At 36.5% G+C, this 15,180-nt stretch overlaps 1 protein-coding gene across 1 annotated transcript in view; it reads right to left on the bottom strand.

The window, feature by feature from the left end:
- LOC103775908 (PR domain zinc finger protein 5-like) overlaps positions 1-14,135 on the bottom strand; it is a gene marked incomplete at its 5' end in the record, with an annotated part of 30,383 nt that extends 16,248 nt beyond the window's left edge. Inside the window, 2 exons of the mRNA XM_008943382.1 lie at positions 1,772-1,857; positions 14,042-14,135. Coding sequence (XP_008941630.1) covers positions 1,772-1,857; positions 14,042-14,135 — 180 coding nt within the window. The remainder of the gene's footprint in view (positions 1-1,771; positions 1,858-14,041) is intronic.
- Positions 14,136-15,180: the final 1,045 nt, after the last annotated feature.

Below are 15,180 nucleotides of genomic sequence, written 5' to 3'. Positions count from 1 at the left end.
TAGGGTGCATAATTACATTTCAGAGGACAGCTAAGAGCAAGAACCATCCCAAGAAAAGTACACTCAGCTGAACAGAACTTTAAGTTTTCCATTCAGTACAATTAAAAATCTCTACTTCAAAACAATTTAATTGTTAGCATAATATATCCAAGGGCTTTATTTTCTACACTGTGCATGTAGACAGCGACTGATCCACACAGCCATCAAGAAAAAACATAGTTACAAAGAATAAAACACACAGCTTTCTTCTACTGAAGCACGGCATTTTCTAAGACTGCAGGGTATGCAATTCTGCTGCAAACAACTGCTGTCAGTTAATTTACAGCTTTTAAGCAATGAAGACCATGTTTGTTAAGTTCTCTAACCTCATTCATGAGCACACATTTTGCAAGAAATCATCACTTGGTGTAAATCACTATAGTCAACAGAGATACATTGTTACAGGCTCTAAAGGTCTCTTTTTTCACTTTTTTTTTTTTTTTTAAAAAAAAGAGGCTGGGGGGGTGGGCTGTTGTTTTTACTCAAACTGTATGACAAAGGAGGAAAAAATTTAAATTGGCAATGTTTCAGAGCTGGTCTTGTTTACTGTTCCTCCCACTCACAGCCCTGAAGAACATACATGGTAATGAAATTTCTCTTGGTGCAAAACCAGTAATATGGGACAGTAACAACGAAAAGGATTTTATAGCACTTCTTAAAGTGATCTAATAGCTGGAAAGAAGGAGAAATAAATAACAACATGGGACTGGCCTGGTCCCAGTGTACTACCAGAAAACACTGAACCAGCTACTGGTAACTTCTGAAGTTAGGGCTACATGACCTACAACTAAAGACCTCCAGTTAATATCCTCAAGACCTAGGCAGAATAACAGAAAATAGAAAAAACAGTTTAGATCGTTATCTTTTCTTATTTAGAAAGCTATTCTGTGTGCAGATTTGTATATGGAGACTACCAATTAACTATCACCCTCCCTTTTTCCTAATAAATAATAAAGAACTAATAAACAAGAACTTTGTAAGTTTGGCATCAAGGCTGCCTTGACTTGTGGAAGCATTAACAGATCCCAAGGGGTTACTAGTAAAGGCTGCAATAGAAGCTACAGTTTACTTCTTTTTGCTTGTTTTCTTATGGTGGGTGGGGAGGTCAGAGGCAGGTAGTATATGGAATGTTGGACCACCTTAACTTCATCTGGAGATCTTACTTTACCAAGTAAGTACTTTATCAAGTAAGTCAAGTTCCCTAACTGGGAACTTTTGTGCTGACACTCAAGGTTCAAAAATAATCTTGGAGACATCTGCAATTTGCCTTTTATTTTACATTCAGCTAAATGAAGTAATTTTGCAGCTTAACATTTGTTATCAGTTAGTACAGTCTCTAATAAAGCTCACAGTGACTGGATTTTAAGGAGACAGTAAGAATCAAAGCACTGGGTATTGAGGTTTCAAGAGTAGTGAAGCCTTTACAGAATTGCTTACTCACTAAACTATCACAAACATTAATTTATGTCTATAAATAAGCACAGGTTCAAGAAAGAAGTTAGTACTGCTGTTATTTCAACAGGGAAGAAATCAAAGAAAAAACATAAGAACATAATTAGAATTTAATAGTTAATGACTTAAATCTTTGCCTCTTATTTTGGCAAATACAAAGCGTCTTGCTTGGTAGAGTCTAATCTCTACACAATTTCCCCCCACACACACACACTGATTCACATACTATCCTCAAGTAACCATAAAAACTAAGCTACACTTTCCCTTATTGGGGACTTACCCTTGTGTGGGTGCGAATATGCATCTTCAATCCATCATTCTTGCTGAAAGCTTTGTCACAGTAAGGACACTGGTAAGGACGCTCACCTGAGGAGAAGAAGATTAGAATCCAATAAATATGGCCCCAGTACAGGAAGGCTTTGCAGCAGTTACTTGTCAATCAGAAGTATTTTTTTTTTCCTGGCTTCTTCCTCACACTCAGTTCAAACAAGAAGAGATCTTAAGCATTAGGAAAATTACAGATAAGGGTGCACCTGAGTAGGATGCAGGGCTAGATCCAAATAATACTCTTTGCTGCTTGGTTTTGTTCTCGTAATCTATCACATAGCCTTGGGAAAACAAGACAAATCACAGCACAACAATAAAATACCTACTGCCCTTGCCCAGACCACATTTTACAGTGACTTACATGCGGTCACTTTTATGGTTAGGCATTAACTGCTCCCAAATACTACCTCTACTTCACATCTGGTCATTTTTTAGAGTCCTCTGGGTGTTAGAATCCAAATTAAACATAATATCTACTCTTTTTTAATGCTGTATTTGAACTAACTGTTAGAAGCTAGTAAATGAAAAGTTTCTGCAATTTGCCTTGCACTTTATGATTGAAATGGAAGCAGAAGGATCCTAACATCTCTCTTGCGGCACGTCACATCTTAGAGGTACTTAGTTTAATGCTCCATTAAACTGGTGTCATTTAGCATCAATTTCTCCCAACCTTACATTAGAGTAATGTGGATACTGAGCTATTTGGAATCAAAGAGTGAATTTTCCAAACTAGCTCCATAATTTGGAAGAAGTGATAAAGCTTTATAACTCCCCAAGGGCATTTTAAGTTCTTCAGAAGGACCAACTGCCAATACAGCACAGCTCATAGGCACTGTTGTATGTAAAACCTCCATATAGTCACAGGTAGAGGTCTGAGGGCAGCTGAGATTAGACTGTTACTTAAGTAAGGGGATAAAAAAACCCCAACAAACCTATTTAGTAGACTGGCTATTCTGTTCTTTTATTATTGTTTACATAACTGTTGACAACAGCAGCAAAAAAAAAAAGTGTAGCAAAGCACTCGTGAAATACAAATGTTTTCCTCTCTTGTATTCCGACATCTCTCAGAAAGTACAGTTTTGTGAATTTGGTGGGATTTTTTTTTGTTTGTTTTGGGCTTGTTTTTTTGTGTGTGTGGTTTTTGGGGTTTGTTTCTGTGGGGTTTTTTTGGTTGCTTTTGGGTTTTTTTTTTTAGGATGATAGCAACAATCACTGTGCTATAGCTCTGTTTTCACTGAGCATTTTGAAATACGGTACTACTCTCTCTCATGACCTCCAATGTCTTCAACTCATACCTCTGAAATTCCAACTCTCCAGTATTTGTCAGTACTCAAACATTTAATTAATGCAGCCAGCATTTTTATGTTTGAGAGCTTTTGAAGTAGAAGTTAAAGCTTTCAGCAGTTTGTAAGCAGACGAGTGTTGACAGATAGGATTTGTACTCCTCCTCCATCTCCCCTTCCACCTCTGAGTCTCTTTAAAGAGAAAGACTTTTGCTTTCAAAGGATGGTTTTGAGTTTGCCCGAAATGGATTAATAGTGTCCTTTAGATATTAACCATGGAGAACAATGGTAACGAGGAGAAAGGCCTCAGGAGTTTTCAGCAGATGCCAGTAGAGGGCAACAGTATGACTTCATAGCAACGTGTGACCCCTGAAAAACACCGGCTTCAAGCAGTTGTTTGGTACTGTGAATTTCCAAAAAATCTCTGCTGTCCCAAAAAATCAAGTTTACTATGCAACGTAGACTGAAAGCTCTGAGTTGACGTTGCTGCTTGGTGACGTCCCATTTTTCTATATTACATAAACAACTTCTTATGCACTTGTGTCATCAATAATTGTCAGCAAAACAATTGAAAAGACGACTCCAAGTAATTTTACCATTGCTTTAATTTTTAATGTTGCTTTCGTTTAATATTTCTAGTCAGGATGCCCCAAATATGTAAAAACACCCTCGTGCTTAAATAAGCAACCACTTCTCCTGTGCATATGTATCTTTCAAATGTGTAATTTATCTTCTACCTCAAAGACTTTTACGATTTTAGAAAATTAACCATAGGCCACTTAAACCTGTGCTTTCAACAGCTGTGCTTCTTAGAATAAATACATTGCTTAGTCTCTCTGTAACCAGTCCAAAGATGAGCTTGTATCACTGTGTAAGAAATAAATGGATATTTATAATTTCATTTTAATAAAAATTTACTTGCATTTTAAGATGATTTATCTGTGAAAAAGAGTAAGATTCCCCTCACTGGACATCAGCCATGTGAAAATATGATGTTTAATTTTAACTAGTTGTTCTGAATCCCAAGTAAATTAAGGATAAAAGAAAGTTAGGATGACTTGCACTCTGGATAGGGCTTGACTTTGTTGCCTCAGAACTGAATGAACTGCCCTCTGTTAATTATCTTTTTCCCTATTTTGGTGCCTGAATTTAGGGACAGCAGATTTTGGCAAGATTATTACAATCCTAGTTATTAACTTCTCTATCTGTTAAAAATTAACTTCCCTCCTTGTTTCAGAACTAGACTAGGCAAACATTATTCGTGTCATTCAATTTATGAGCCAGTTGCTCGTAAGAGTGATCCCAACAACAGATTCATCAATGAGACTACTAGGGCAGGAGGTGACCCTCAAGTCAGTGCACCTTTTTTATTATAATGCTTTTTCACATTGCAGCCAACGGTAGAGTAAGTTTTCAAAGGTACTATTTCACAAAGTGAGGGTGGTTGGTTGGATTTTTAAAATACGATTTATGTTTTAAAAATACAGATAAGGGGGAGGGCAAGGAAGTCTTAACTTCCAAACACCACCAAGTCTTAATCCTAAACCTTCACATTTGGAAAATATCTGAGAAAAGGCCTGACCTTGGATGTTATTGTTTGCAACTCTGCCATTAAGCCACAAGGGAAACTACAATCTGCAATTCCCACTAAAACATTTCACCAGGCTTTCTACTTCAGTGCAGTATCAGAATCCAGCAGGCATATTGAATGCATCTTAATTTGACAGCTTGTCCAGTCAACACGCCCAGAAGTAATGTTGTGACTACAACAGTAACTAAGAACAATTGCTATCATTAAAACAGCAAAACATTCAAGTAGGACAGACCTAACAAATGGTATGTTTATCCTCAAGTTACAGTGACTGTCAGGTCCCTGCTGTCCAAGAACAAACTGCTCAACACATTAATGGCACTTCTGTACAAATAACCCCATATAAATAATCCTTGGATAAATTGCAGTGGATTTAATGTAATTCAAAGTCTAGACAATCTACTTGCAGATTTTGTATGAACACAAACAAAGCTTTTAACATAATAAAAATAAATTTAACCCTAATACAAGGATTACAAAAAACAATTCCGTGATTGAAAACCATATGGGATTTTGATCTGAAAACATGTCATGATAGAATTGATCTCTTTTTTTTTCCCCTCAAGTGTGCACATCTCTAGCTTGAGATCACAATACCTACTGGATCTTCATATAGCATAAAAAGACTAAACCAGCAGAAACCAGATTCTTCCACTCCAGTTCAGCTCAGGATGTACAGTCTCTTATGAGAAATTTCCAATCAAAGGTGCTGTATGTGAGTATTTACAGTGAGTTCAGCACCCAGATTTCCCCAACTCAGACATCCCTGGGAGCAAAACAATACAGAAAAAAAAACCAAATAGTTCTTCAAGATTTCAGTGGTTACAGCTGGACATTTTAATAAAGACTTCCGAGACACCACAATTCAAACTGGACATGTGTTGCTATTTTCACTCTGTATTTTGCATTATCTGTAGCCAGTTAAGCCACAAAACAAAAGATAATTACCAGGTCAGGTGGAAACCTAATACAAACACCAATGTTAGCAATTATTTTGAAACAATGATCTCAAGTAAGATCAACTAAATACATGCTTTACAGGAGACAAATATATTCCCATGCAATAAGACAAATGAAACATACAATAGAGAAATAACCCTAATCTGAAGAGGCTGTCAGAAAACTGAAGAAACCAGCAAACCAAAAAAGAAACAGAGACACAGAGAAGACAGTCAGAGAAGCATGTTAAAATATGCATCTGACAAACTACTACATTCTGTTTAGGAAGTCTCACTGAGCTCTTTCAAACCAGATATAGACATTACTTCTATTTCATTTAGTTAATTTAGATCCATGTTTACCATCCCCATTCCCTCCCAGCTTGCTTGGTTGCCTGCATATAATTCTCAGGTATGCCCACTGGCCTTTGGGCACAAATTCTCTGGGTCACTATCTTTAACAGAACTCAACAGCTATATTAAGGAATGAAGAATTTTAATTATGCAGCACAACTATCAAGGGGGGTTATACTTCTTACTATGTGTATGCTTGATCACTTGGGGTATTCAGCACCACTGGTCTAGGTCACTACTCACAAAGATCAGGCAAAGACATATGACAGACTGCACTGAACATCAGATTACATGCTGTGCATACAGCTTAAAAGAAATTTTTTAATTCAATTTTCTTGTAAAAAAACCAAAAAGAATTACAGCAATTTGGGTCCTTAGATTTTTCCACAGACCATTTACCTTCTTCCAAATATAGCTCCTTTTCAGATGTTGAACTACTTATAATAAGGATTAAAAGATCATTTCTTACCACAAAAAAAGTATCAAACAGCTTTCAGAACATTTACAGTGAAGTATAATCCTTTTTAAAGGGCTAACTTAAGACTTGGTTAGGTGAGCAAGGAAGAAGGGAGACTCCAACATTGCCAAACTGTGGTGGAAATTCACCTTGGGAGGAATTTGGAGGCCAGGGGGCCATCTGGATCCCACATGCAACACTCCCTACCAGGTGATCAACAGGGCAGCCCAGAATGGGAATTGCAAGAAGGCTTTTTCAGTCATAGATAATCTGGGGTGATGACAGCATTCAACAGCAACTAAGGATGGGCAAAAGGTTAACGGATATAACAAAATTATAATCTGTGACATCTGCTTTAGAACATTATCTGTTCATATAGAGCACTTGACAGCTTTACACATTCATCCTCAGCTGCTGCTGCTCTGTATACAGAGTTCCCATTGAATTAAAAAGGAACTTTGTGTCCTTAACCACACAGAAATCAGCTAATTAAATATATTAAGGTGTACACACGAAGAAACCTAAGACCACAGAACTGAGTTTCTCTCACATGAAAGGAACTTCATTAGGAATTAAAATTAAATAGGAACTCAACGAATCAAGAGATTTCAACATAACTTAAATTAGAAAATGCCAGAAAGCAAATTATTGAATGAAAACTAAATATTCACACTAGGAAAACATTCAGTAAATTTCACCACCTTGGTGCTATACAGCATGTCAAACGGCTCTTGGAAAGACAAAACACTTCTTCACAATAATGAATTTCCTCTTGTGTGGAGGTGGCAGTTTTCCAGATACCAAGTAGCAGTTTCAAAAGCATTTATTACCCTAGGTCTCTGAAGCGTTTTTATAATTTTGACCAGGGATTCTAGGAAAGGAAATTAGCAGGAGAGTAATCAAGCAGCCTGGCCAACGGCAGCAGCTAACTGCTCTCTTTACAACACCCGGACTGGACAATAAAAACGGCTATTTGGCCCATAGAAAATTCTGGCCTGCCTGATTTTCAACCATTAAACACTCAAAATTTAGCACTTCAGAAGGTCCAGAGGTATCCACAAAGGAGGAGCTTTCTCATGCCAACAACCAAAGAGCTTCATAATTTCAAGGACAAAATGTTTGTGGACATCAGGAGAGCCAAGACCCACAATCACCAAATACAGATGTAATTCTACACTCATAGTCAGCTCGGTAAAAAGGGGTAGCTCTGACTGCTCCAAGGAGAACAGTCTTGTTGCCTGAAAGAAATGTAAGACACAGGTATGGATCAAGTAGAGACATTTCTTAGCCATTCATCATTTTAACCCACATTCAAATTTGGCAGACTCTGAAGTCATGAGATTAAATATTTCTGCCTTTATTTTTTCCCCTTCACCAACAAATAACAAGACTAAGCCTCTGTATTTGGAATGCTTTCTAACCAAGCTCTAGTAGTAGTGTATTTTCCAGGCACAAAGAACTAGAACTGCTGTTATGCAAGACAACCAAATGCATTTCCCATTCACTGAAGACGGTCACGTATTTAATAAGAAGAAAAAATGGAATGCTATTCTTCTCAAAGTAAGGGAAAAAACAGATAGCTTTAACCATTTTTTTTCCCTGTTAATGCTCTTTCTTTTAAGTACTCAGCCATGTCTTATTCTTTGATGCACAAATCCAGTGTTTTCACAGCTGAGGTTTGTTTTCTGCAAAGTTTTGGGTTTATTCAGAGAATTCAGACTACCTGTAGTTAAGACCAACAGTCTAAATGTTTGCCCTACCTGGTCTATAAAAATTATCATATAATTGAAGTTATAGCTATTTGTAACTAAATTATTAAGACTAGTAAAGGATTCTATGAAATAAGGCTACCTGAATCTGTACAGTAAAGCATGAAATAACTACCATTACTGCTTATTTACAGCCTCCCATCAGCCTTACAATGGTATCAAGATTTTAGTCACAAAACAACCCTGACACTTAAAGGAATAAAGCAGTTTCATTCTTTGCATCTATCAGTAGAATTAAGCAATTTGGTTTCCCTATTAATGGAGCATTAACATCTATGACTTCAGTGAATCCAATGGTCAACCAAATCTTTTAATGTGTATGCACCAATCCATCAGTAATTCATTTGATCTCAGGATGTCACTAGCATCCAAATAATCTATCCCTTATAAGAACATTTCTTCATTCATGGAAGTAGACAACTAAAACTTGACAGCTGCATGAAACTTTACAGGTACTTTTAAAGATTTAACTGTTGCCAGGAGATAAATATGACAATGATGTATAAACTGAAAGGTTTAGAAATGCAGAATCCTTACCTTTGAGGCCTTCTGCGAGTTCCTTTTTAAATTTGGTAGATAAAAGAGAGATCACTTATAAGTTATTGAATAGAAACAACTTATCTGTAGACATTTGCAAGCTGTTCACTGACTATATACAGATACACTTTTTTCGCATACTTCATTGTGATATGAGAAAAAGCTCCTTCAAACCACCCTTTTATCCTTTTTTTTTTCCCCCATGCAAGAAAGTATTAATTACTTATAAGGTAATTTGCCAGAAGATTTGCTAAAATGAGAATCCTGGATGCAAAAAACTTCTTATGTACATGAATAAATAGTTGCCTGTTTAGCTATTAAAGCTTTGGAGACATTTTACAGAGTAACAGTTATACTGTACTTCAACTCATTACTTCCTTCACCTACTTTGAAGTTTTTTTATGTTCATAGATGACTGAACTACTGTTAATAACCAGAATTTCTACTAAAACTCCACAACTAACATTTTGTTTGGTTACTCAGGAATTTTTACATTCAAGTGCAACACTGGGGCCTAGATTTTTTTATACAGTTGGACCTTAAATTTGATTTTAAATATGCTCAAATGCCTAGTTCATCAAACTGCAGAGATGTGAGTACAATGCCAGGGTTAGGACCATAACATCAGGCTCTCAATGCAGAGGACAAGAAACATGTCAAGAAGGCAGTCAGCACCAAGAGTTACAGGGGACAAGTATGAGGAAATGTTTTCAAGAGTTTAGAAAACAGTCTTTAATCATGAAAATTGAAATGCTAAGCTTAACTGTGCCAACACAAAGGATATGGAAGTCCACAATCTGAATGTTTTTTGCTTAATGTAATCTCTTGGTATTATCTTTCATTCACATATATGGAAGCAAATTTACAAAGAAGCTTCTCAACTCCTGGTTATAAAATAAAGCTGCTTTTTCCACATTCCACAGAGAACATAACATGCAAGAATGTCACATTAATTTATGGGTTTTAAATGGTATGGATAGAAGCATTAATCTTTTCAGAAAACATTCAGGACAGATGTAGTGTCATAGATATCTTAACGGCTTTTAATCAGAGCTTTGACTAAATGTTTTGGGAAAAGCAAAATAAGGTTACACTTTAACCTATATTTTCATGCATAAGCATTTTCTGCAAGACGTGTATGGTCATCAGTTGTCCCTCACCACACCTTATGCAATAGAATATAAAAGACAGCATAGAAAGTACAGAATTACAGTTGAAACACTCAATTCTCTTAAATAAAAAATGAATTAACCTGCAAAGATAAAATGCCTCACAACAACTTTCACTGCTCCACAACATATTACACAGGCACATACAAATACACAAGACAGCAATTAAAACATTTAAATACCTATAAGGCAACTGCAAAGCTGCACAAACAGCAGCCAGTAACTGTTAACACTGAAAGCTGCTTGAAAGTTTAGGGAAGTAATTAACCTCCTGGCCCCCTGTTTTCAAGCTCATGGAGCAGACCACAGAATTTCTTTTACAATTTATGAACATGCCAAGGAATTTATATCACAGTCAGAGGATTCTTTTGCTGAATTAACCCCAGCTCCCTCTGACCCTACGAAGTCATAAACCAACAGGATACAGCAGAGGGAGAATGTGCTATAGTGTTTCAGCTGACCCACAGAGCGCTGTCTCTGTCATGCCAAGGCTGGAAACCCAGATGATGAATTACAGAGCAATATGCTGGGTTCAGATGCAAACATCAACCCTTCCCTCTATCCACGCATATGCAGACATGTTCACTCACCCCAAACCAGCTCAGTTTCTGCCAAAGGCCAGGTACTGTTAGGGCTCATTTACAGAGTTTTACTCTAATATTAAAGAGGGAAGAAAACAGCTTACGCAGGAAGTATGCGTACATGTGTGAGTAACAGTATTTAACACCACATTCTGCATACTAAATAAAAGCCAAAACAACAAAAAGCTTCTCTTTTTGTCTATGAATTAAGTATATCCAAAAATGCAATTCCAAATCAGAACCAGGAGGGTACCTAAGATCCTCTATTTTTACAAAGAACAGCTTTATAAATTAAAAAAAAGGGATAAAAGTTGATACACAATTCTCTTAAAAAAGCTCTGCCTGGCTTTATTTTGTAAATACAGAACAAAGCCTCTTATACAAAGTAGCTAATAAAACAAAGTCTAGCTTACCACGTGCACAGAAAATGGGATAACACAAACATCTGCACCAGGACCTCAAACCTGATCAGCTGTAATCACTAAGACACGAAAATCTTTGCAATATTTACACTTATGGTGCATGTACTGCTTCAGCTGCACCAAAAGCTTAGACTGAGCTGAAGATTTGTTCACAAAGATGAATCATCTCTTGAAAAAGGACAGCAGCTGGTTGTTTCACTTCTAGCTCAGAATGAAAAGAGATATTTTGAAGACCAACCAAAAAAAAAACAAGAGCAGAGTTTTGAGTTGATGAATTCAAACCCACAGAGTTTAATAGACACTAAGAGCATGAAGTATTCAACATAGCAACATTTGGAAACAAAACATAGGTGACTTAAAGTTTGTAGCTCCACTCTTTGACCAGCTGCACATTTCTTAGTGCTCAGTAAAAATTCCTGAAGAGTTGTCAAGGATCTTCACAATGTAGTGAAAAGCCATCAGAATGAACAGCCAACTTTTTTCTGGTACTGTTTGCAGATCACACTTCTTCTCTTCACCAGCTACCCTTACTATCCTTGGAAAGGGTGCAAGCTATTCCTCACAAGGCAATGCTTCCTCAGGCCTACTGAACAACAATCTCCTCTTGGGTTTAGTCTGCATTTTTTTTTTTTTTTCCTTCACATTAAAATAATCAAGAAATGGTCTGGAATCATAATAGAATGACATCAAAACCAACCATGACAATGTATTTCACTTCTCACAGTGAAGGATGTGAATCACCAAATTCTCCACCAAAAATGTGACTGACCTGATGACAACAGCTAGATTGGAAGAGGAAAGGATCAGAGTTTACTTATCACAGGTCATTATAAATTAGTTAAATTAATTTAAGTAAGTTACTTAAGTAATTCTTCAGAATGAGTGCTTCTAGCTTTTTAGATGAAGAAAGAGGCCTTGAAAGTTTTCCCTCCTCCTGCAGAGTTATTCTTCCAAAAGAATACACACTGCATAATTCTGTAATTCTAACCTGTATCATCTCCTTACAAGCTAATTTTTCCCATCTTATTTAATTTACAAATACACAAGAAATCTTCGCTGCCTTTCTAATTCAATTAAGTTCAAAATCTCACATTTTATTGTTTCTTACGAAATAGTGGCTACATATTTTTGCAAGGCTCTCTTGACTGTTAGAGGACTCTGGTGTGTGGTTTCATGAAACTCACCTTAGCCTAACTCCTAAATTTAGGAAAACCTGCTTAAAAGAACCGAAACCTTAAATGTAACTGGTAGCAGCACATGTGTGAAAAGCATTTTCACTCAAACAGCTATAAAGCATTTTCCCAAGAGCTATCTGCACGATCAGCTTGAAAAACTAGAGCCCTTCTGCTCTCTTCAATCTGACATACAACATCGATTGTACCCAGAGAACATACCTAAAGTTTAAGAAAAATGTCTGTGAAATAAGAGAAAACAAAAGCACCACACTAGTAAAGGCATTAAAGCAGACTTGCCTACAAACAACACTGGAACATAAATTCAGAGATTTTAATGAAGAACTAAAGTAATATTTTTATATTCTTTTAAGCACTGGGGGGGGATTCTGTGAAGTCCTAATTTTCCTGGAAGTCTAGTACAACAAAATGTCAGAAAACTCAAAGGCAATGTACTTCCTCAGGACAAAGGTAAAGAAATAGCCATAATTAAAACAATAAAATAAAATAACTTCATGAAGAAAGTTAACACATTAGAAATTGAGGCTGTCATATTCCTCCATCACACCCTATTGATGTGCTAAGCCACGCACTAACAATAGTATTGAATTGCTTCCTTCTACTCTTGTCTACCTGATTCATTAAAGTACAGCCCAAGTGAGTAAGTGGTTGGTCATTCCAAAAGGCACAGTCCCCAGAGGTTCTCTAAATCATCATACCATGTGCTCCATGAGTGTTGGGGGGATTTTTTTCTTCCTCTTCTCTGCATCTTCAGCAAGTCAAAAGAAAGAAGAGAAACCCACAGCATACAGGACAGAAAGCTGAAGAGAACGATGGAACATGTGAGATTGTGCAGGAAGGACTTGGAAAGGAATCGATAAGCTGGAGCTGTAGAGAGAACAAGAGTGAAGAGGAGGAATGGACACAACCGCTCCACTGCGATTCTGGGTCTTGCCAGCTTTGACCTTCAGTGTTTTTTGTGTCTATGACTACACAGTATGCATAGACCATCTGAGCAAAATGCACATACAGAGGCTTACATCTATGTATTTTTACATCTGGTATGATGGACAAATGTTCCATGGACAAACAGAATTTACTAAAGAATAAGAGCTAAAGACAAAAGTCAGTTTTAGCCTTTCATCATGACTGCAGAACCAGGATAAAAATCTGCTAGTGTCTATAGCAGTCAAAAAAAATAAATCACATTATATCAAAAACTAGTAAAACATGTAATCTTAAAAGGAAGGCTAGATAAACTGAAGCGATTAAGACTTTGGGCTTTCTGCTATGCTTGGAAGTGATTAAAAACACCAATTCTGTCATCTCTCCACACACCAAAGTTGCTTATGTGTGGTGAATGGAATGTCATATAAAGGCTATTTGCTAACGGCTAAGCACACAAAATGAAACCTATCAGCATAACAAGATGACTATGTTCAGTGTGTTTACAGAAACACATATATAACATGACAGAGAAACAGTAATGCCATCTGGGTGGCAATATAAACTAAACTGCCTAACTCACACCCGGGAATATTAGGAGACGGCAGAACGAGTCACATGTTACAAGAGAAAACAAGTTTTGAGTTAAAGCATATTCAAGGTAGAACGTTCTAATTTGGTTAACATGCAGGTTGTGATAAGGTCAGAAGCTACATTAATACAAAACCAGAGGTTTAACACACCTTAGCAGCCACAAAGATGAATGAACCATACTGTATATACCTATGAACATTATATACATATACACACACATTCATAATTACAGTCGAGAACAGAATATGGTTTTACACATTAAGCGTGTATCATGTCCAAAAAAGATGCTGTATGAGGCCTACCTGTAAACTTGTATTTCTGTCTGCAGATAGAAGAATTGTGAACATGCTTGGAGATACCTTGGTTGTATTTTTTAAAAAAAATTTCTCTTCGTTACAATAAACACTGTACCTGTATGACTTCGAATATGAACTCTCAGTGTTCCATTGCTTGCAAACTTCTGTCCACAATAAGGGCAAATCTTCTCCTTTTCTCCTGTGTGAGTCTACATTGGGTGGGGAAAAACAAGAATGAAAGCTTCAGCATAGCTTTAAAAGAAGTGAAATAGAGTATTTAACTGTATTGACAGTGACCACTATTATCTCCATTTTATACCATCACATCAGATATTCTAAGGAATTAGCTGCAGGTTTTCTTTCAGCTTTCTTCTAAAATCACTAAACAAATCTCATTATTCATGGCAAAACACACTGGCTTTTCAGTTCCTAGGTTTACTATTTCCTAAATATTACTACTAAAAATGCTCAATTCACCTTTTTCTATGTACATGGTTGGAAGAATGAGACAACTGTTTTTCAGTTTGGTATCTGTGATCACAGTTTCTAAAGCAACAAAGAGTAATATGGCTACCTAACAAAATTAAACTTCATAAATTGATCACTAGAAGTATATTGTAATTGCCACTAACACCAAATCATACATTCAGCTTGTCTTTTGAAATGAAGCTTTTAAGGCTAGAGAGCCTTGCTGATATAAGAATTGTTTCAAAATAAAGAGACACTCTCACATCCAAGCTGTGTGGTCAACAGCAACTCCACTTTGAGGTTAGTTACATACATGGGTTCTCGTAATTTGTCACACAGTACTTTCAATGCCCAATTCTCAACAGAAAATTTATCAGCTTTTTGAATAATTTTTCCTTGTAACAATCACTGCTCTTTTAAAGCAAAATTTTAGAGAAAAATTTTGATTACTTTATTTGTAAGTGTTAACTTCATCTAAATGGGACAGGAAAGATAACACATTAAACTATATGCACAGCTATTTGGGTTTCAAGCTTTGCACATGACTCTTTAGATAGGGAAATGAATTCTTATTTTTATGAAAGACACTGAAGTGACATAAAATTCTTCATTACATCATAAAAACCTTATCTCACGTAGTACCCATTATGCTGCAGCTGAAAGAAGTGTAAATGATATCTCATTTCAATACCGGAATGATTTCATTCCCTGGCATTAGAGATTTCAGTGTTAAACCCCTCTTGATTAGAATTGTTTCTTTAGAAATCACCTATATCTCTTTTAGCA

Source organism: Merops nubicus, unplaced genomic scaffold (assembly GCF_000691845.1).
Source record: "Merops nubicus isolate BGI_N331 unplaced genomic scaffold, ASM69184v1 scaffold8547, whole genome shotgun sequence".
NCBI classification, from domain to species: Eukaryota; Metazoa; Chordata; class Aves; order Coraciiformes; family Meropidae; genus Merops; species Merops nubicus.
The sequence above is the reverse complement of the archived record's forward strand: the minus strand, read 5'-3'. Positions and strand labels throughout refer to the sequence as shown.